Source organism: Ruditapes philippinarum, unplaced genomic scaffold (genome assembly GCF_026571515.1).
Source record: "Ruditapes philippinarum isolate M1 unplaced genomic scaffold, ASM2657151v2 ctg4900_1_1_1_1, whole genome shotgun sequence".
In the NCBI taxonomy this organism is placed as follows: Eukaryota; Metazoa; Mollusca; class Bivalvia; order Venerida; family Veneridae; genus Ruditapes; species Ruditapes philippinarum.
In genome coordinates, this window is record NW_026856496.1 from 69540 (window position 1) to 91546 (window position 22007).

Below are 22007 nucleotides of genomic sequence, written 5' to 3' on the forward strand. Positions count from 1 at the left end.
AAAGGAAAAGGCAGGGACCTTATGCCGAGCCTTGGGGACGCCTGAGAGGACTGGTAGTATTCCTGATTTTTGACCATCAACTACGACTTGCTGGGAGCGTGACTTAAGGAAGGAATGGACCCAATTTGTAACCTCATAGCTTATACCCAATCTTTCTAGTTTACTCACAAGTTTGTAATGGTTCACCTTATCAAATGCCTTACTGAAATCCATGACTAAGACATCAGTTTGTTGGCCAATTTCAAGATTGCCATGAATTTCCTGGGAGAAGCTTATGCTAGCTGGGACTCACAACTCCGTTTTGGCCTGACGCCATGTTGATAGGGGCTAAGGATGTTGTGATTATCATAAAAGGACATAATATTGGACACTAAGATGTGCTCCATCAATTTGGACGCTATGCATGTGAGGTAGATTGGTCTATAATTGCTGGGTTTGCATTTTGGGCCTTTTTTGTAAATTGGGGCAATACATTTTTATATCTTGTAAGTTTTAATTAATACGCCTTAACATTTATATCTTTGATTAAAATTGATAAAAATGAAAAAAGTTATATAAAAACAATCAATTGGAAAGGAGGCCGGTAAATATGATACTATTCGCCGGTATCTTGAAAATCCGAGCAAAAATAGACCGGGAGAGACCGGAGACCGGAAGCGACCGGACCGGAGAATGGTATATGCCGTACAACATGTAAACATATGAACTAGAACTATCATTAAAATAAAATGGTATAAAACATGCTTAGATAAAAGAAATATTGAGCCGATGATTCGACAACGGATTCGGGAAAATCACCGCTAGAAAGGGAAAGTATTCATAAAATAACTTTATGGGTCGAATTATCAGTGGAACGAATGTAATGTCAAATTATCTCCCTTAGCGGAAGTTTACATTTTGTCACAAATCTATGAGAAATTGTAGAAAATGGGACTTTTCGGCAAAGACAACCAAAAGTCTCCAAAAGACATGGTATATTTTACACAAACATTTATTTTTGGTTTCTATACATATCATAGAATAAAACGTTACCCTAAAAAAGAGCACATATTTATGTTTAAGAGTCCATCGTCATCATGATTTGCTGTCAAATTCCTTCACAAAATTATAAATCTAGATGATATAGATTCTTTTGATTTTATCTTTTTAAGGAGTGAGGGGATTATCAGTTTTTGATGTTCCTAAGGCTTATATCAGGAGCCATTTCTCTCCAAGTAGAAGAGAATGTCACAGCCTAGTCGCTTTTATTTGTTATGTGTTCATTTTGCTGTGAGCTGTTTGTCAGTTGGAAGTGGCTAGCCCGGCACGTACAGCTAGCCAAAAGTTCTAGCTGTATGTGAGTCACATAGGACTAGCCAGGACGCACTGTACTGTATCGTATTGTACCGTATCTGATGGTTCCATAGTCTTCTCTTATTTGAGGAAATCATTGTCTGATACGTCCGACAATACAATACACCAATAAACACTTTCCCCAACTAGCAGAAGACAGGCTATTCTTTATATGAAAAAGGCAAATCCTCAAAGCGAGCTCGATGTACTTTTAACGTCAAATAGTATGAAATAATCGCTCATTTTTATTTCAAATGCAGTGACTTGTGCGTGTGACATCACACGCACTGTGTTAAATATGGCTCCACCCCTGTCGTTAAATGAATAACGAGTTTTGGAAACGTTGCTAAAACTTTGTTTGTTTATTTTATTTCACTTTAATATGAAATAAGGTGCTACCTATGGGGCGGAAAGTTCTTATGAATTATGATTTTAGCATAACATGTTTAGTGTACATGAAAACCATGTATTTTGTACTGTAAACAAAACGAATAAATTGGTGGTGTTCAACCTATCATCGGAGCGCTCGGAATATTCCGAAAATCTCCGAACGTAAAGGGGGACCACTGCGCATGCGTCGGCGTTTGGAAAATCCCGTCTGCCATCTTGTTAATCTCTAATCACAGTTGTTGTTTTAACGGTATTTTTAATGTGCTAATTTATCAAAAAGGATATGTTAAAGTAACTTTTTATAATTATATTCGTTACTGTAATTCTTATCAATATTATGCAGGTTTATTTTTTGATTTTGTACATCATTCTTTCACCGGAAGTGTTACTTAGCATGCGTCTGCTAGCAATAGTCTGAATTATGTAGACGCTCATTAAAAGCGCTCTGATATCTATATTTAGCTCAAAAGGATTTCAAAATGGCGGCGCCCAGTTTACTAAGGATTTTTTCGCAGCTCATTAGGTATAGGATATATACTTTTTTGAAATTTTCATTTAGTTTTAATTTGATTTTATTTGAATTAATAGGCGTCATACATGTTATCTAAGAGCGCTACAGCCCTTGCGGGGCCTTTGGCCCCGCTCGGACTTTCCGCATATAATTTTTCAAGCGAAATAAAGATTATTAAAAGTCAAAGAAATGTTACATTTAAAACGTTTGCGACATTAAAATAGCGTATTTGATTGTTTTGCACGTGCTGTTTGGCGCTACATTGTGACGTCACGTAAACAATACTTTAAACGTCTGTACAGCGTTAACGACTGAATAAAAGATATTGGTGTCCGGATTCATTTTCTTAGTTAGACCATTTTCTTTCATTCTAAATAGTTTTCACAACAAAATTCGACAAAAAAATGTTGTTATTTATCAGATTTTCATTACATTTTCCGTTTTAAAACTGTCATTCGTTATTTTATACACAGCTTCCGTTGTTCTGGTTCCCTGTCCAATTATGGTTCCCATAGACGTGCGCGGGTGACCAGTCTACACATCCGTTTTCAGTCAGAATTCCTCAGTTTTTATCGTTATCTTTAAATTCGAAAAGTTGCGATGTGTCCAATTCGGTACTTCGGACGAAAGTTTTCAAAACCATCACTTAGCAGGTACTCACGTTACCGTAAAGCTTGCTTTGCAAGCAGGCCCTTCAGGCCAGCTCGTCGAGCTCGCTATCAGTAGGTTTTCGAGTAAAGATAAGCGGTTGCGTATCTCACTGTATAAATCGTATATATTGTTTTAGCGAAAGAGATACCAATTTTACTCGAAGATAAGGGAAACAACTGGTATTTTTTCACTTGATATACCTTGGCTATTTACATGGTTCATATGAAAAGTGTTTATGAGTGTATTATGTTTGTCTGATACGTCCTACAATACAATTATGTTCTTATATCGTGCAATTTTGTGGACTTTTTTAGCTCGACTATTCGATAAGAATAAGTAGAGCTATTGCAGTCACCCGAGCGTCGGCGTAACCACTTATGTTAAAGTTTTTGTAATAGTTCAAATATTTTCAAAGTCCATTGACATATGGCTTTGAAACTTTGCACACTTGTTCACCATCATGACCCCAATCTGTAGACAGGAGGAGGTAACTCTATCAAGCATTTTGACAGAATTATGCCCCTTTTTCGACTTAGAATTTACGTTAAAGTTTTTGTAATAGTTAAATATTTTCAAAGTCCATTGACATATGGCTTTGAAACTTTGCACACTTGTTCACCATCATGACCCAACCTGTACACAGGAGGAGGTAACTCTATCAAGCATTTTGACAGAATTATGCCCCTTTTTTGACTTAGAATTTACGTTAAAGTTTTTGTAATAGTTCAAATATTTTCCAAGTCCATTGACATATGGCTTTGAAACTTTGCACACTTGTTCACCATCATGACCCCAATCTGTAGACAGGAGGAGGTAACTCTATCAAGCATTTTGACAGAATTATGCCCCTTTTTCGACTTAGAATTTACGTTAAAGTTTTTGTAATAGTTAAAATATTTTCAAAGTCCATTGACATATGGCTTTGAAACTTTGCACACTTGTTCACCATCATTACCCCAACCTGTAAACAGGAGGAGGTAACTGTATCAAGCATTTTTTTACTATCAAGCACTTAGAATAGTCGAGCGTTGCTGTCCTACCGACAGCTCTTGTTTGTATGTCTAATTGTGTTGTACATGTAAAAAGTCCCAATATACAATTTTATGTTTTCAATTAGAAATATAACTTATCATAGAGTTGTTTTCATTATTAAGTGAGATGCTGTGGTAATATTCCTTTCATTTCAGTCATTTACCCATATTGAATTTTTGAAATACTTCCAGCCATCAGTTTTAGAGATACTCATGTTAACATAATGCTTGCTATTATATAACAATGTTCAATGTGTCCTTAATTATCTTGGTGGTACTTGATCTATCGAGATTTCTTTCTACTGGGAATGTAGGCCTTATTTGGCTGATTATTAAATAATACTGAGTAAATCAAGGATGGAATTTTTATTTGTCATGGAAGCCTCCATTAATAGATTATTAAAAAGAAATAAACAGCATAAACATAACTATACATGCATGCCTATGTCAAAATGCAATGATAGAATATTTGTTTACATTAGAATGTAATAACAGCTAATCAAGGTTACATTTTCATATCCTATTAGCCAAAAGGTGACTGAGTATGACTATGAGGGCAATATTTCTAACATTTTTGTTGCAAGGAAATATGTATATTATATGGTAATTTGTGGATCAATTTCTTGGAAATCTCTTGCAAGTCACTATTATGGTAGTCTCTCTTTGTTCTTGCCACACCTCATGAGCTGTCATTATCATGGATTGAGTAATCCTGTCTTACATGTTTTGAAGGGTTGATTCAAGGTAGAAAATATGCTTTGATTTGACCTAGCATTAAAATTGCATAAAACACATATTTTAGATACATGTTTTTTGAATTATTTAAGTATGAGAAGTTTTATATGATCATCATGACAATTTTGTTAATTTTTAAAAACTTTTTGTTAATATGATAAAAGGAATTTCCCCTTTACATTGTCAAAAAAATTTAATATGTTTCAGGTGAATGAATGGAATCACAAGTTGAGAAAAGAAGGCTATGTCCTTGAGAGACAAATTAAAGGTATGTCAAATACAACATGTAAAAATTGATAATGAACTTTCATAGAATAGTTATGATACATTTATCGGCCATGGTTTACATTACTTGATACTGGCACTGTTCTGTATTTTAAAATAAAGAAGGAATAATTTTGTGTTTCCTTATGCCCCTACTTGTAACTTAATTAAGGTATCACTGGTGGGTATGTATATTTACCCTTGTCTGTCAGTCACACTGCCCTGCTGTCACACTGTCCTGCTGTCACACTGCCCTGCTGTCACACTGCCCTGCTGTCACACTGTCTGTCCATAAACTGACAGAACAGTCAAATTTGGGGGTGTTCATGTCCTATGGACACATTTTTAGATTTATGATATTTGCACACTTGTTTTGATGATAGTGTAACTGTAGAATTTTAACTTATTTGTCAACAACTTGGTTTGGGTTTTTTATGGTCGTTCTCGGTTTTTTTTTAATAAAATTTGAATGTTCATTTTTTTAATTGTTCCATTTGGACAAAAGATGTTATCATGTTTAACCCAATGTCAAATCTGCTTAAATCACTTCACTTTAATGACAATAAATGGTTTTGACTTATGTTGGGTTGAGAAGTAAACTCTTCAGCAACTGGATAATATATACCTGTGTAAATTATAGTAACATTTTTACAAACATGATATATATACCATGTAAGCAAGAATTAGAGATATTACATTTATTTATTTATTTATTATTCAATCAGAATTATTGTATACGTCATTTATTCAGAATTACTGTACTGTAAAATCATTATTATTGGTGGGGCATGAATTTTCATGGTTTTCGTGGGTAGGTCAATCCACAAATTTAAGATCCGACATAATTTTATCCCAACAAATACTTCTTAACATGTCTCTGTTCTATATATTACAAACATATGTGTCGGCACTTTTCCAGCCGATTTTTGTGAGAAAAAAAAAGGTAACAATCAATTAGGTTAGTGACAAATTAAATCCTTAGTTTAGGTTTGCAATATTTAAGAAACTTGAAAGAAAATTTGATTATTACTTTATGTATCAGCTATACAGAGAGAGGAAGAAAAGACAAAGAGACAGTTGAAGGATTCTGCTAAGAAAGGAGAGAAAGCAGCATGCAGTATTTTAGCAAAGGAGATCCTTAATTCAAGGAAAGCTGTCAACAGATTATATGCCTCCAAAGCACATCTTAACTCCATATCTATGAACATGAAAAACCAATTAGGTAAGTCCATAACAAATATGGTTGGCCATATTTAGATTGACTTTAATATAACTGGTTTGATGCATGCCATCAATTTATGTGTGGTTGCATGGTCAAATGGTTAAGTTGTTAACATATTTAATAAAACTAGTAATCTAAGGATTTCTGGCCAAGTGGGTATAAATGTGTTCAGGGGCAAGTCATTGTAAAACAGTTTCTTCAAGCAAGAATTTACTCATTCCTTTGTACTGGCTGGTTTCAGGAAAGGATAAAAAAAATCTTTTCATAATCTTATAGCTTCCATCACAATTAAACTTACATAAATTCTATATATGCAATTGTAGAGTTGTATTATCATCTTGTGTCTAGTGGTTCATGGGTGCAAGCATAACTGGGGTCACAACTCACAATTATTATCTTCACATGACATCAGTACATTGTATTGGTTTTGTACCAGGTATCATACTCTTTGAGTGGTTTAAAAAGGCATTAAGTTTACATTGCAGTCAAGCTAAGATAAAAATAATTTTCTAATACAAATGTATATTAAGCTAATTTCTTCTCATGAAGTTGTAAAAATAATGGAGGAGGTTGGTAAGGTTGTAAAAATAAAAATTATCAAAGGATTCAGATGTCCCTCTTGAAAGTTTGTTTATTCTCATGAATGACTTAAAATCAAGCTATCATTTTAAAAAAGGGCAATAATTTTTCCATTATGTCTCACTTTAATCATGAAAAATATAGCTTGCTTTTGTATATCTCATGGATCCTGGTAATTACATTTACTTTGTTATAGAGTGAAAGTTTCAGGGTCTTATATATCTTCTACATATGTACTTAAACTCAGAGTTTTCATTACACAAACATGTAATTTATTGTTGCAGCAACATTACATATAACTGACAGTTTATCATTACACAAACCTGTAATTTATTATTGCAGCAACATTATGTATAACTGACAGCATGTAATTTATTATTGCAGCAACATTACGTATAGCAGGTGCTCTAGAGAAGAGTACAGATGTAATGAAGTCAATGCAGGCATTGATCAAACTACCTGAAATACAGAGAACCATGATGGAGATGTCCAAAGAGATGATGAAGGTATTTTAGGTAGTCTTATTGTAATGCTTTCCCTCCAAAATATTTTTAACATTGGTCAATATCATAATAAATTGGTCATCTCTGGAAATTATTTTTTTCACAATCTTTGGTATGAAATAATTTTTAACTATTTATAACAGGAATATAAAACAAAGTGATGAAGGATGAGTGATTGTAAATAATCCTTTGCCCAAGGTTTTGAAAAAAATAAGTTTCCAGAAATAACTGATTTGTTAAGCTATTGACCGATATTAGAATGTTTTTGGCGGGAAAGCATTACAGTATGACTACGTTAAACCCTTATTCTGCTAGAAGTTGAATAGAAATTTTTGCCTTACATACATGTTGGTCATACCATGCTCTTTACTGGTGGCTGACTATTATTTTCAATGATATCCCCAAGATTGATCATGGACAATTATGTAGTACCATATTAACTTATGTTTGATCATGATCATTGAAAATCAGTTTAGGTAAGAAGAATTATCTTTTGCTTCAGTCATGTAAAATTTTCCATGTGAAGTAGGTACATAATTAGTTTCAATTAACTTATCAAAACGTTGAAATTGTGATACAAAATAAACTTCATTAAATTTTTCTGAGTGTTTTTTATTTTGCTAGTAAGTGAATAATGTAGTTTTGTTAATTTGTTATATGTTATACCAGTTTGTCACTTTCAGATTATGGTTCAGATATGTTTTTATTACAGGTTATATTATTCAGATACACTATATGTCATAATACATGTTATTTATTCATATTGTGATTTATTATGATTACAGGTTATATTATTCAGATATGTTATATGTTATGATTATAGGTTATATTATTCAGATATATGTTGTGATTATAGTATATATTTTTAAGATATGTTATATGTTATGATTCAGGGATTTTTTTTTGGCTTATTTCATAGCCAATATTTTCGGTCATATTCCCAATTGAAAATAGTGTGTTATTTTCCCAATCCACAGGAAAAAATTCCCAATTGAAAGTTACAAAATAAAAAGATTGACTAACAAATTCTAAAATCTTTGAAAATTAGGACTTCTTCACTGTTATGGTGCTTAAATATTTGAAGATGCCATCCTAGACAGTGATTCTTTGCATTCATTTAATCACTGCAAAATTTAAGTCATGATTCTTTCCCAATTTTTAACAAAACATGGCTGAAAATTCCAATTCCATTGGTATGGGCATGTTCTCAAAATCCTGGAAAAACCTGTGATTATAGGTTAAATTATTCACATATGTTATATGTTATGTTTATAGGTTACATTAATCAGATATGTTATTATTACAGGCTGGAATTATTGAGGAGATGTTAGAAGATACAATGGAAGGGTTAGAAGACTCGGACGAAATGGAGGAGGCTGCACAGGAAGAAGTTGATAAAGTCTTATATGAATTAACTGCTGGTAAATACACTCTGTCACTTTATTGGCCGTATCGTAATAGCCATTTTATTCTGTTTGTTGCAAAAAAGCTATTATAACTCAAAGTGATTTGTATTTAAAAGTGTATGGAGAGTTTTCTGCCTTTGTGAACTTCAAGATTTTTAAGTTACATTGATTATGCCAATCCGAGGGTATATAGTAAGTAAACAATTGAAAAATTGTTATAATAATAATTGCCATAATTCTTTTCAGTTTGATAATTTACTTCACATCTAAATAAATAACTCACATAGCTCAAGGAAATTCATGTAAATATCCAGTGTAATTTGCATGTTAGGTTCATTTTATAGAAGGGGTAGTGCAGTCTTTTATATATTTTAGGCAGATTTATATTTATACCCCCGCACAACAAAGTTGTAAGGGGGGTATACTGGAATCAGCTTGTCCGTCCGGCCGTCCGTCCGGCGGTTTTTTCTTGTCCGCCCAATAACTTAAGATTCCTTTGACCCTTAGTCTTCATATTTGGCATGGAGGTTAGTCATGATTAGTAGATGACCCCTATTGATTTTGAGGTCACTAGGTCAAAGGTCAAGGTCACAGGGGCCTTGACTTCAAAAAGCTTGTCCGCCCAATAACTTAAGATTCCTTTGACCTACAGTCGTCATATTTGGCAAGGAGGTTAGTCATGATTAGTAGATGACCCCTATTGATTTTGAGGTCACTAGGTCAAAGGTCAAGGTCACAGGGGCCTTGACTTCAAAAAGCTTGTCCGCCCAATAACTTAAGATTCCTTTGACCTACAGTCGTCATATTTGGCAAGGAGGTTAGTCATGATTAGTAGATGACCCCTATTGATTTTGAGGTCACTACGTCAAAGGTCAAGGTCACAGGGGCCTTGACTTCAAAAAGCTTGTCCGCCCAATAACTTAAGATTCCTTTGACCCATAGTCTTCATATTTGGCATGGAGGCTTGTTATTATAAGTTGATGACCCCTATTGACTTTGAGGTCACCAGGTCAAAGGTCAAGGTCACAGGGGCCTTTACTTCAAAAAGCTTGTCCGCCCAATAACTTAAGATTCCTTTGACCCACAGTCTTCATATTTGGCATGGAGGTTAGTCATGATTAATAGATGACCCCTATTAAATTTGAGGTCACCAGGTCAAAGGTCAAGGTCACAGGGGCCTTGACTTCAAAAAGCTTGTCCGCCCTATAACTTAAGATTCCTTTGACCCACAGTCTTCATATTTGGCATGGAGGTTAGTCATGATTAGTAGATGACCCCTATTGATTTTGAGGTCACCAGGTCAAAGGTCAAGGTCACAGGGACTTTGACTTCAAAAAGTTTGTCTGCCCAATAACTTTAGATTCCTTTGACCCACAGTCTTCATATTTGGCATGGATGTTGATCATGATTAGTAGATGACCCCTTTTGATTTTGAGGTCACTGGATCAAAGGTCAAGGTCATAGGGACTGTGACTTCAAAAAGTTTGTCCACCCATTAACTTAAGATTCCTTTGACCCACAGTCTTCATATTTGGCATGGATGTTGATCATGACTATAAGGTGACCCCTATTGATTTTGAGGTCACTGGGTCAAAGGTCAAGGTCACAGGGACCTTGACAAAAAAAAAGCTTTTCTTCTCAATTGCTAAAGAATGTCCTGTCCGCAATGTATTGATTTTGACATTTTCACATTTGAAGCATGTAGAATACATAACTTAGCAATGCACTGGCTTAGTTACCTCAGATTTGGCAGGGAGGTTGTCCTTGAGCTCTAAATGGCCACTGTTGATTCTGACAAAGTGGTATGCGGGGGTATTCACGCCATGATAGTGGCAGTTCTAGTTTATTCTAAATTTCCAATATCCCCTTGTACCAATCATCATTATATCAGTCATTGTGTTGAAATATATAATGAATTCAGCTCAACTTCATCATGAAAAAATGAGCATAATGTCACTTTAAGCTTTATTTATAGATATTTTTATGCAATGTCTCATAATTTTAATTTTGCGTTATTTTATAATTGGTTTTGCTGGCATTTTGCCATATTATCTATGTTAGGAATAATTTAATGTTGTATAATACCTATTCATATAAATGATTTCAACACAAAAAGACATTTTCACAGGTTCAGGTCTTCAGAAAAGATTATATTTAATATTCCTATTTTATTCTTTCTTAGTTTTCAGACATCAAAGCAAATATTATCTACTTTTCTGTTAAGTTTCTTATAATGATAGAATATTAACTTCTTAAAATTTCAGGAGAATTGGGTAAAGCACCTACTGCTGTAACTGACACATTACCAGCCATGAAAGAGCCAGAGGGCGCCACTGCAGCAACTAGTGACGATGAAGCGGAGGATCTCATGGCAAAATTAGAGGCGTTGCGGAGCTAGCTGATATTTATATTGTACTTTGTACATAAACAGATATTACAGTGCTAAATGTGAAATGAACATTGGTGTGATGATTAGTTAGTGATAGAACAGGTGTAGTTATATGGGTAATAAAAATGGATGTGTATGTAGCAAAATTGGTCGTTACATTGGAGTTACCATAGTCTTTTATCTAAGATACTTCATCCATCTTAACTTTGTAAAAAAATGTGGCATATTTTGTATGCTCTCCATGTTGATACAAAGTAAAGAACAAATTTGAAAATTTAGTTTTATCTATTTGATTAAGAACAACATAAAATCATAAGTTATCATGATAGTTATATGAAAACTATTAGAATGAAGTGTAAGATGCCAAAAGTATCACAGAACAAATCAGCTAACAGTGGGGGTATAACTGTTGGACAGTATATTTGTATAGTCATTATGTCTTAATATTTTTATATTAAGCAGACTTAAGACTGAACTGCCTAGTTATAAGCAATCTTATTTATGCTTACATGTTATTCTATCAGATTTATTTGGCACACTTGTGTACCAGTCAACTATCAATATTTCTGCATTTTGTTTGGCATTTCGTAATAACTTATTTATTTTTGATAAACTTAATTCTGCTGGTAAGTTAAGAATTGAGATTAAAAACAATTGGTTTCAGCTGTAAGTGAACAACAGTTAGAAAAATATATGTGATTGTATGTGACCTATGTTATCATTAAAAATTGCAATATATTTATCCTATTTAAATATTTTCTCAAAGATTCATGACAATTTCTGAATAATTAGCTTTTGTACATTGCTGGAAGACTTAATTAAGCTGACAATATTTTATATTTTTAGTGATATTGTTTTTATTTTAAACAAATTCTTAGTTTTATCAATAAGTGATAATTTTTGTTTGTCAAGTTCTATCAGTAAGTGATATTTTTTCTCATACAACTCAATTTGTCCAGTCACAGAAAACTAGATTCTGTGCTAATTCAAAAAGCATTTGGAAAAATTTTCATGAAACTTGCAACATGGATAAATCGGAATATTGATAATATGACCATCATCATTTACTTTGTTCTTTAACGTTGAGAATTTTGGTTGCTATGTCAACAAATAGATTTTGAAATATGGCAGAAATTGTGATACACTTTTGAAGCCATATAGATATCCAATGTAAATTGCTACACATTTTGATATTCAAAAGACCAATTCACATGTCATGCTCCATAAATCTGATATTTGATTTCACAAAGTTATTCTCCTTTTTCACATTGCAAATTGTCCAAATATCGTCATTTCCTTGAATGTTTCTGGAACATGTTGAAACATTTGATTGAGACTTTTTATAAACTCTATTGGTGTAATTAATAGTTTACACAATACAGTACTAACTCTTTTACTTATACATGTATTAACAGAATTGTTTCCCTTTTTACTTACAAAAAATAGCAAATTGTTAATTCCCAGAAATGTTTCATCCGTGGATGCAAGTTTTCAGGCAATTGTCTGAAATTCAGGGTTTTTTTACTCTTGAAAGCTCTCTATTTCTTTATAAAACCAATTGAAATAATAAGTATTTCTAACTTGCACCCACATTCATCCATTTACTTTTGAACTTAAACAGAATCTACAAACCTTTAGTGAAGTCTCACAGATGACAAAGCAACGTGCATTTATTACTCTGCTCTTTATATTAAAAAAAATAGAATGTTTCTATTTGTTGTGAAATAATTGAATTTATAACTTCCACTTATTAGGCATGTTATCTTTTTATTATCTGTTATATAAAATTAACCTTCATCTATCATTAACAACAAACATCATTTGTATTGATTTCAGCTAACTTATAGTCAATATTCGAATCATGGCTCTGTTTGGCTTGACATTGCCAGATTGATAGGGGAATTTTTATTGCATGGTAATTTTCTTACTTGTTTTATGTACCTGGTAGACATTGATTGATCTGTAAATGTTTTACATGTACTTGTGTTAGTCTATGTGTTGAATTATGCACATTTTAACTTTTTTTCCTCAACAATTATAGTCATTCAGGTCTTCTATTATGTCTAGAATATACAGTTATTTTCGTTATACCATCTGAGTGTAACAAGAAGGTAAAATCAAAGTATCATGTTGAATTTTTTTATGAGTCAGTGTGATCTCTGAACTACTAAACCACGTCCATGTAGTATTCCAACTATAACTGACACAATGTTGCGACTATATTTTGTTGTCTACAAAACATGCACAATTTTTAGGGATCTACTTTAATGAGAGGATGTTCCACTTTGATGTTTTCTTCTTTCTATGACTGAAAAAAAAGTGATATGTAAGAATGATATATATATGTACGAGCTCGTATATTCAGACATTGGTGACAGTAATAGTCAGTTTATATGTATATGGCTAGAAAGGTGAAGGTAATTGTATTGCTGTTACAGAGCTCTATAGAAAAAAATAACCAGGGTAAATATTCAGCCTTACCAGCAAAGTTTATGTTATAAACTTGTCTTTTTAATTAAAGGATATCAAGTACTAAATCAAATCACAATGTTAAGTCGAGGGATATCAAGTATTATATTGTAGGTAAGACAGTAAGTGTCTGGATTATTTACCGGGACAAACTAGCATGTATAGTGAAGCATTTCTGATATTGTCATAGCCAGCACTACAAAATAATTTTAAAAAATTGTGTCGATTTTATAGTTTTCTTCTTGAAATATAAGAAAGTCATTGTTTATACATGTACAAATGTTTAAAATGTTATTTATTTGAAAATAAGGACATCTTTAGGTAGTTCATAGGTTGTGTTAACCTTATCCAGAATCCACCTCTTTTTGATATTATATGATCATTTTGTTTTATCTACATTTTTAGCTCACCTGTCACAAAGTGACAGGGTGAGCTTTTGTGATCGCTTTTCGTCCGGCCTCCGTCTGGCCATAAACTTTTACTTTAAATGACATCTCCTCATAAAACACTAAGCCAATTGCATCCAATCTTCACAGGAATGTTTCTTTGGTGGTCACCTTTAAAAATTGTTCAAAGAATTTAATTCCATGCAGAACTCTGGTTGCCATGGCAACCAAAAGAAAAAACTTTAAATATCTTCTTTTAAAAAACCCAAAGAGCTAGAGCTTAGATATTTAACATGAAACATCTTCTAGTGAGTGTCTACCAAGTTTGTTCAAATAAAAGCCCTAGGGTCAAAATTGGCCCCGCCCTAGGGGGTCATTGATTTTCCCTATAGGCATATAGTAAAAACTTAAAAAATCTTCTTTTAAAGAACCCAAAGAGCTAGAGCTAAGATATTAAGCATGAAACATCTTCTAGTAAGTGTCTACAAAGTTTGTTCAAATAAAAGCCCTAGGGTAATAACTGGCCCCGCCCCAGGGATGTCATTGTTTTTAACTATATGTGTATAGTAAAAAATTAAAAAATCTTCTTTTAAAAAACCCAATGAGCTAGAGCTTAGATGTTTAGCATGAATCATCTTCTAGTGAGTGTCTACAAAGTTTGTTCAAATAAAAGGCCTTTGGTCAAAATTGGCCCCGCCCCAGGGGTCATTGATTTTCCTTATATGTGTATAGCAAAAACTTAAAAATCTTCTTTGAAAAAACCCAAATAGCTATAGTTTAGATATTAAGCATGAAACATCTTCTAGTGAGTGTCTACAAAGTTTGTTCAAATAAAAGCCCTGGGGTCAAAATTGGCCCCGCCCCAGGGGTGTCATTGATTTTCCTTATATGTGTATAGCAAAAACTTAAAAATCTTCTAGTTTAGATATTTAGCATGAAACATCTTCTAGTGAGTGTCTACAAAGTTTGTTCAAATAAAAGCCCTGGGGTCAAAATTGGCCCCGCCTCAGGGGTCATTGGTTTTCCTTATATGTGTATAGTAAAAAATTAAAAAATCTTCTTTTAAAAACCCCAATGAGCTAGAGCTTAGATATTAAGCATGAAACATCTTATAGTAAGTGTCTACAAAGTTTGTTCAAATAAAAGCCCTAGGCTCAAAACTGGCCCCGCCCCAGGGGTGTCATTGTTTTTAACTTTATGTTTATAGTAAAAACTTAAAAATCTTCTTTTAAAAAAACCAATGAGCTAGAGCTTAGATGTTTAGCATGAAACATCTTCTAATGGGTGTCTACCATGTTTTTTCAAATAAATGCCCTTGGGTTAAAATTGGCCCTGCCAGGGGGGGAGTGGAGAGAAGGTCATTGTTTTTCATTATATGTGTGTAGTAAAAACTTAACATCATGAAACATCTTCTAATGGGTGTCTTCCAAGTTTGTTTAAATAAAAGCCCTGGGGTTTAAACTGGCCCCACTCCGGGGGACTTCATACAGGTGAGCGACCTCAGGGCCATCATGGCCCTTTTGTTGTTAATGTAGAAATATTAGCATCTTGAATTTCTTATAATCACCAAGGAATGTGTTTTCATCACCAGCATATGGTAGTTTATTTTCAGCTTTTGTAAATAAATTATTTCACAATCTTGTATATAAATAGTCATCTTTTTAAATATTTGATGAACAACTAGCTTGATTATTGTCCTCCAGTATATGTTTATGGTTTACATTAATGATTTTTGAGAAAAATTCTATGCAAAATTTGCAGTTTAAGGAATTTTTTAAGAATTTAAAAAGATCAAAATATTTAAATGGAAAAATGTGACCTGAAATTATGTAAGTCCATCACAAGTTATTATTTTTTCTAATTTAAGGGTGAAGGTTTTAGCCTTCAACTGCCTAACTTAAATGGACACTTACTAGGGATCAGCAAATGACCTTTAATTTTGTGAAGATAGTAAGGTGAAAGTTTAAGGTGACAGTGACCCTGACTTGTAATAATTTTATTATTTATGATCACAGTACTATAGTAAATTACACAAAGTAAAAAATCACATTGGGTCCTCTTCTGTTATTGCATGTCTTTATTTTTTTCCATATTTTGTTTTTGTATATATACTTTCTAAGCTTGAAATATTTGTGTATCATTGTTGAGTTTTTATAATAAAAATTGGTGCAAACATAATCTTAGACTTTATCTTTATAAGAAATACGTATAGAATATATGACTATACAAGTTTTGCCATCTGTTCAGGGCAAGCAAATGGACTTCTGTTCCTGGGTCATGTGTGTAAGTCCACTGTAAGGCTGATGTTTACCTGTATGGATTTGCTTGGCAATAATATGCCTAATATCATTTGAGCTGTGTCACGACAAAACCTCCGACCAGCGTGGATCCAGACCAGCCTGCGCATCCGCGCAGTCTGATCAGGATCCTTGCTGATCGCTTACAAACCCTATAACAAGTATTGAAACTGATAGCGAACAGCTGGTGCAAACCCATTATGTTGGTTTTGTCATGGCGCGGCTCAAAATTTTGTTCTCTGCCATTGTTTCAATTGATGAGGTGTCTCAGACCAAGTTCTTCACTGTTGTCTATCTAGATATCCCCAAAATTGATGGACAGTCCCAAATATGAAAGCTGGGCAAAATCCATTTAAGAAATTCAGGAGGTTTTAAGGGCTAATTGCATCTTATTTACCATTATTGCAGGAGGCAATCACTTCTTTCAAGTACGAGAATTTAAGGTAGTTTGTCTCTATAAGTTGTTAGTCCCACTAAGGTGTCTGAAATAGTGCAACAAGGGGTACTGCCCAAGGCCTCTACTCCAAAAACTGCATAAAAGTAAATATCTATCTAATATAATATATTGTCTATTTAGTCAAACACCTGCTTGGGACCTAACCTAAACTCTGAGGTTTAAAAGTAAGATAAAAGTTTAAAATAGATAAAAGTAAGGCAGGCGTGTATAATAGGGTGAGACATGCTCAATCTGGCTTACATGGTCCTAGACAAGGTGGCAGCATTACCCTGTAGAGACTCAAGTCTGGTTAATGAGACTGGTCATTTTGCCGTGACCAGACAATTTGGGGTTGGACAAGTGTTTTGCAGGCTTTACTTTTGAGTGGTTCAGAGTGGTCGCAGGTCTGCAAGCTTAGTGTTTGGTTTCCTTTTTTCAAAAATGCTGTCAATCTGTCCCAGGTTATAATTTTCTGATATTGTGACACCAAGGTACTGTGCTCTAGAATGGTATTATACAAGGTATTTTATGTTGGCATTTGTGTATTCTGTTCTGTAAATTATGAACTGAAATTATTCATCTCTTTCACAGAACAAAAAATGTGGACTGACCATAGTTAAAATTGTTAATCTATTTACAAAAGCAAAGAACAATGACCCTGTATTTCATTAGTCTTAATGTGTTTGGATAGTTAACTCCCTTCTCTATACAGTCACTATTTTATACCATTATATCTGTTTCACTAGTTATGGACCTTTCCGGTTTTTTGTAGCGGAACATTTAGCCACACCTTTTCCATTCATTGCTAGGTCAACTGCTCACAAACAGTATCACAAATATAAGCCCATGTTCTTTGTTCTTTTGTGTAAACCAGGTCAACCAGTGACTATGAATTATCTCAGTGTAGCGATTGGATAACAAGTTAGCTAATTTACATAAAACTGTAAACACTGGAAAGGTCCCAGAGACACTTAGGCTGAACTAATGATGTTACATGGTAATCTGTAATTTACAACTTTCAATGGTATTGTACTGTATTGGTTTTGTTTAAAGTTCCACTAACTTCGTGAAATTCATGTAGGCTATTGACTTCAGTTTATAAATGTAGGAAGGTCTCTGGTATTCCTCTATATATATATCTGGTGCCAGCAGGTACCCTGGTCAAGAAACTGACTTGTAAGCTAGCTGGATAGATTTGGATGGTATAAAACAGCAGGCACCTTAGCACTGTAACTTTAGATAGTATAAAACAGAAGGTATCATCCTATACATTTTAAATTATCTGTAATTGGTTAAATTGGTTTTCAGGTATATACATTAACAGTATTATGGTCACTGCCAATTGTGCATATGAATTATTCTGTCAAAAGTTTGACATCTAGGTAGAGCATTGGACTGTGGATCGGGCAACCTGGGTTCGATTCCTGGACGGCGCAGGTCACTTTCATTGTGATTGATCATGAAATCCTTTCTACAGTCATTCGCACTGTACCTCTGCTCTGGCACATACAGAAGTTTCAGTTCCTTGCGAAAGTGAAGGCGACTAGTACTGGTAAACTACTTGACAGCCTGCCCAGGAACGATGTGATGGTTGAACTGAGCTCTGGTGAATTCAATGTGGCTTACTGTCGTGATCCTGAGTGAAAGCTACCAACACCATCACCAACGTTTGACATCTACAGTTCAGAGCCTCAGCTGGTATCATGTTGAAACAGTATAAAAGGCATGAATATTTTAGGGATTCCATGATTATCAGACTAAGCTAAAAGCAAAATCTCATTTCTTATCACTTTAAAAACATGGACCATCTTTTTAAAGTTGATACCTTTAATTATAAACTGTTCTCTATTTCAACTGCGTCACGACAAAACCAACATAGTGCGTTTGCAACCAGCATGGATCCAGACCAGCCTGCACATCCGGGCGCGATAAGTCCAGCGGGTTCATTTAAACCAACTCTATTACAATTTAGAGGAAACTGATAGCAAAAACAGAGGGATCCAGATCAGCCCCGGGGGCCCCGGGAATTTTTTCCCAGGCTGGTCGGATCCTTTGGGGGTTCCGCAAACCCCCCCACTATTTTTTGGTTTTGTAAAAGGGTAGGGCTCATTTATTGTTTTTAAATATCTACTGTAACCAGGATGACTTGAAAAAAATAAACAAAAATTTCCTTTAAACATTAATAAAATAAAAAAAACACATAAAATTCCCAAATTTATAGCTAACAATGTACAAAAAAAAATTTTCCCTTAATGTAGGAATAACATACATTTGTTTTGAGTAAAACCATTTTTCGGGAAAAATAAAATTTAAAAAGGAAACAAGAAAACCATTTAAATTTACTGTTGCAGCAAAGAAAAACTTAAAGGTAAATTATGCCTCAGAAATCCATATATTTTTAATTCTTTAGAAATGTCAAAACGGTGTTACATAATGTTTTAATATATAAGATGTTTAACAACTGAAGAAAGCTACACTGAATGTGCAGTATTGTGTTGTACAGATAGCAGTTTTCCATACAAAATACTAATTAAGTATGATTATACCCATTGCCCACAGAGCAAAAGAAGTTAAAGATGGTTCATCTACTTGCCAGATGAGTTTTTTTGGGTTTTTTTGAAATTGCAAAAAGATACCAAAAATAAAGTCAACTGATAGCATCTCTAAGGCATAATGGGCCTTTAATAACTTAAAAAAATCCATTGGAAAATAAAACCAAATCCTATGGTCAAAATATAAATTACTTTTAAAACAAACAATATTTTCTATTTCTTTAAGAATGAATTGTTAACTATGCATGATAACAGTTTCATCATTTGAAACATTTTAACAGACAAAAAAAAGATGATGAAAATTAATGTATATTTCTGTAAAACATGTGTCTAAATATTAAAGGTACTGGCCATCTGTTTATCTTTTTTTTAAGCCTAATGAGATAAGTGCTTCACATTATATCATACTAAAACAATATTTAGCACTTATATATTGTGGCATCTGAAGTTACCTCCCTTATTTACATTTAATCCTTACCATGCTAGATATATCTTAAATAGATTTTTGCATCTTTCAATCTGGACAAAAAACAATCAGTTTTAGAGAAAAAATTAAAAATCAGTACTGACTATAAGAGCCGAGTCACGACAAAACCACTATAATGTGTTTGCGACCAGCATGGATTCAGACCAGCCTGCACACCTCACAGTCTGATCAGGATCCATGCTGTTCGCTTACAGACCCTATAACAAGTAAAGAAACTGATAGTGAACAGCATGGATCCTGATCAGACTGCGCTGGTCTGGATCCATGCTGGTCGCAAACCCATTATGTTGGTTTTTTCGTGACGGGGCTCATAAAGTGAACAAAGCAGACCTTAATCAGACAACACATCAAATCTTAGTCTGCACTTGCAACATGGGTAGATATATTTGCTGCCAGTACGCAAAGCTTCAAGGTAAGCTAAAAGAATGAGAAAGTATTAGTCGTCTTCAAAATTTACATATGGTTTTTTACAAATCAACAGATTTTATTAAACAAAGAAACAGCCTAGATCCTTCATGTAATGGCTCTGTAGAGAACTGATAGTGATCTTTCTGTATCATTGCATCAAATCATGTTGCTTTATTTTTATTTGATCTTAAAAAATCAACAAGCACCAGTATTTTCATAGTTTTATGTGGATATATTATTCAAAGGAGGCTTTGACAGAATGGATTATTATTAGAAGTTATTACCTATTCCTACGAAGTATTTTCTACCTTTTTTTTTTGAATATTCAAATTTCTACTTCATTAAATTCTGGCATTTGTCAATGATTCAACCCTTTACCCACTTAATTTGTGTAATGGATTTGTCCTGCTTTAAATTTGGAACAGTCCATTCACAGTTCCAGGGATTTCAATTTCAAATTAAAGAATTTAACTACCCATGGCTGTACAGACTGACCTGGATCTCTACTTGTGACAAAGGGTTATCACATTTAGATATAGCAAGTTAAGGATTAAATTTATAAACAAGGAACTGGTGGTAAAGTTCAAATTTTAAGTTTCAAATCAACCAAACAGAAACTTTTTATTTTAAATTTTTTTAGTTTTAGTTTTAAATTTTTTGGACCCCATAAAAGATGCCCGCAAAAGGTTCCCAAAAATAAATAGATCAACTGAAAAAACAAACCTTAGGAACACGCGTACAAAAGGAAAAATATCTATATCATTTAAAAAATAAGAAGAAAAGAAAAAGGGGGTAATGCACATATTTCTAGAAAATTCTAATAAGAATTTAAAATTTTAGTATGGTTTGTTGCTAAATTAACAAAAAAGGTTTTCAGTTTTTCCCAAAGACCACCCACAAAAACCAAAAGGTTCTTTTCTTTCCCAGAAAAAAATTTTAATGTTTCACTGTTTAATTTAAAAAAAATATATTTAAGACCCTTTAAAATGAATTTTTTTTTAAAAGATATTTTAATTGTTTAAGTTTTTTAAAGAGTTTTAAAAAAGATTATTCCCTTTTTAACACAGAAAAAAAAAAAACCTTGTCAAAAGTTGGGTTTTTCCCTTTTTTTGCCTATTCTCACTCAGTGTAGATTTTTCAATTTTTTTTTGGCTGTAGTTTTTTTCAAAGCGAAAACTGATTAATTTGAAGTGTTTATATGGTGATATAATATATGTTGTAAGAAGCAAGTAATGACAATGTTATGGACTGAGGTACAACACAGATGTCAAATACAAAAATATAGCACCTTTCTTCTCATAAAAGATGTCCAAACACATTAAATGGCTTTTTTACAATGAAAACATTCACGCTTTATTTTCAAAATGTTCATGAAGCATGTGATGTCTAGTATGAAGGTAAGAAATAATGTCTTTAAACTATAGAGAATATATCAGTCACGCTATGACAAAACCAAAATAGTGCGTTTGCAACCAGCATGGATCCAGACCAGCCTGCTCATCCGCGCAGTCTGATCAGGATCCATACTGTTCGCTTACAAACCCTATTACAAGTAGGGAAACTAATAGCGAACCGCATGGATCCTGATCAGACTGTGTGGATGCTGGTCGCAAACACACTAAGTTGGTTTTGTCGTGGGGCTGCTCATATAAAAATAAATCTGGAAACTTTGTGAGCTTTTCTGAGTCATAGATATCTATTAATCACCAAAAACCAAACACAATTTTGACTTGACTAAGTTACTGTTAACAGTATAGAGCTGAATTTGCCTACATTTCCATATATACAATCTGACAGGACCTCTTGATTTCAGAATTTTCAGAATTGTAATTCAAATATCAAATCCATTAAAAAAACTCCAGAGCAAGCCCATTAAGCAAATTTAGCAGGACAGCTTGAATGTTAAAGTGAAAATTTCTCAAAGAGATATAGGAAGTTTCAACAAAAATATCATGTAGC

At 33.5% G+C, this 22007-nt stretch overlaps 1 protein-coding gene across 1 annotated transcript; it reads left to right on the top strand.

The window, feature by feature from the left end:
- The first annotated feature begins 819 nt into the window (after positions 1–819).
- On the top strand, positions 820–16023 carry LOC132746739 (charged multivesicular body protein 3-like). The gene is made up of 6 exons (XM_060735984.1): positions 820–972; positions 4858–4918; positions 5957–6136; positions 7100–7221; positions 8525–8639; positions 10889–16023. Exons 1-6 carry the CDS (start codon positions 928–930, stop codon positions 11020–11022), a joined length of 657 nt encoding a protein of 218 aa, XP_060591967.1. The 5' UTR covers positions 820–927; the 3' UTR covers positions 11023–16023.
- The last annotated feature ends 5984 nt before the right edge of the window (positions 16024–22007 follow it).

Coding starts and splice junctions, on each gene's coding strand:
- LOC132746739 (XM_060735984.1), top strand. CDS start 928: ATGGGACTTTTCGGCAAAGACAACCAAAAGTCTCCAAAAGACATG. Junction 7,222..8,524: donor TGTCCAAAGAGATGATGAAG/GTATTTTAGGTA, acceptor TTATTATTACAG/GCTGGAATTATTGAGGAGAT. Junction 8,640..10,888: donor CTTATATGAATTAACTGCTG/GTAAATACACTC, acceptor TTAAAATTTCAG/GAGAATTGGGTAAAGCACCT.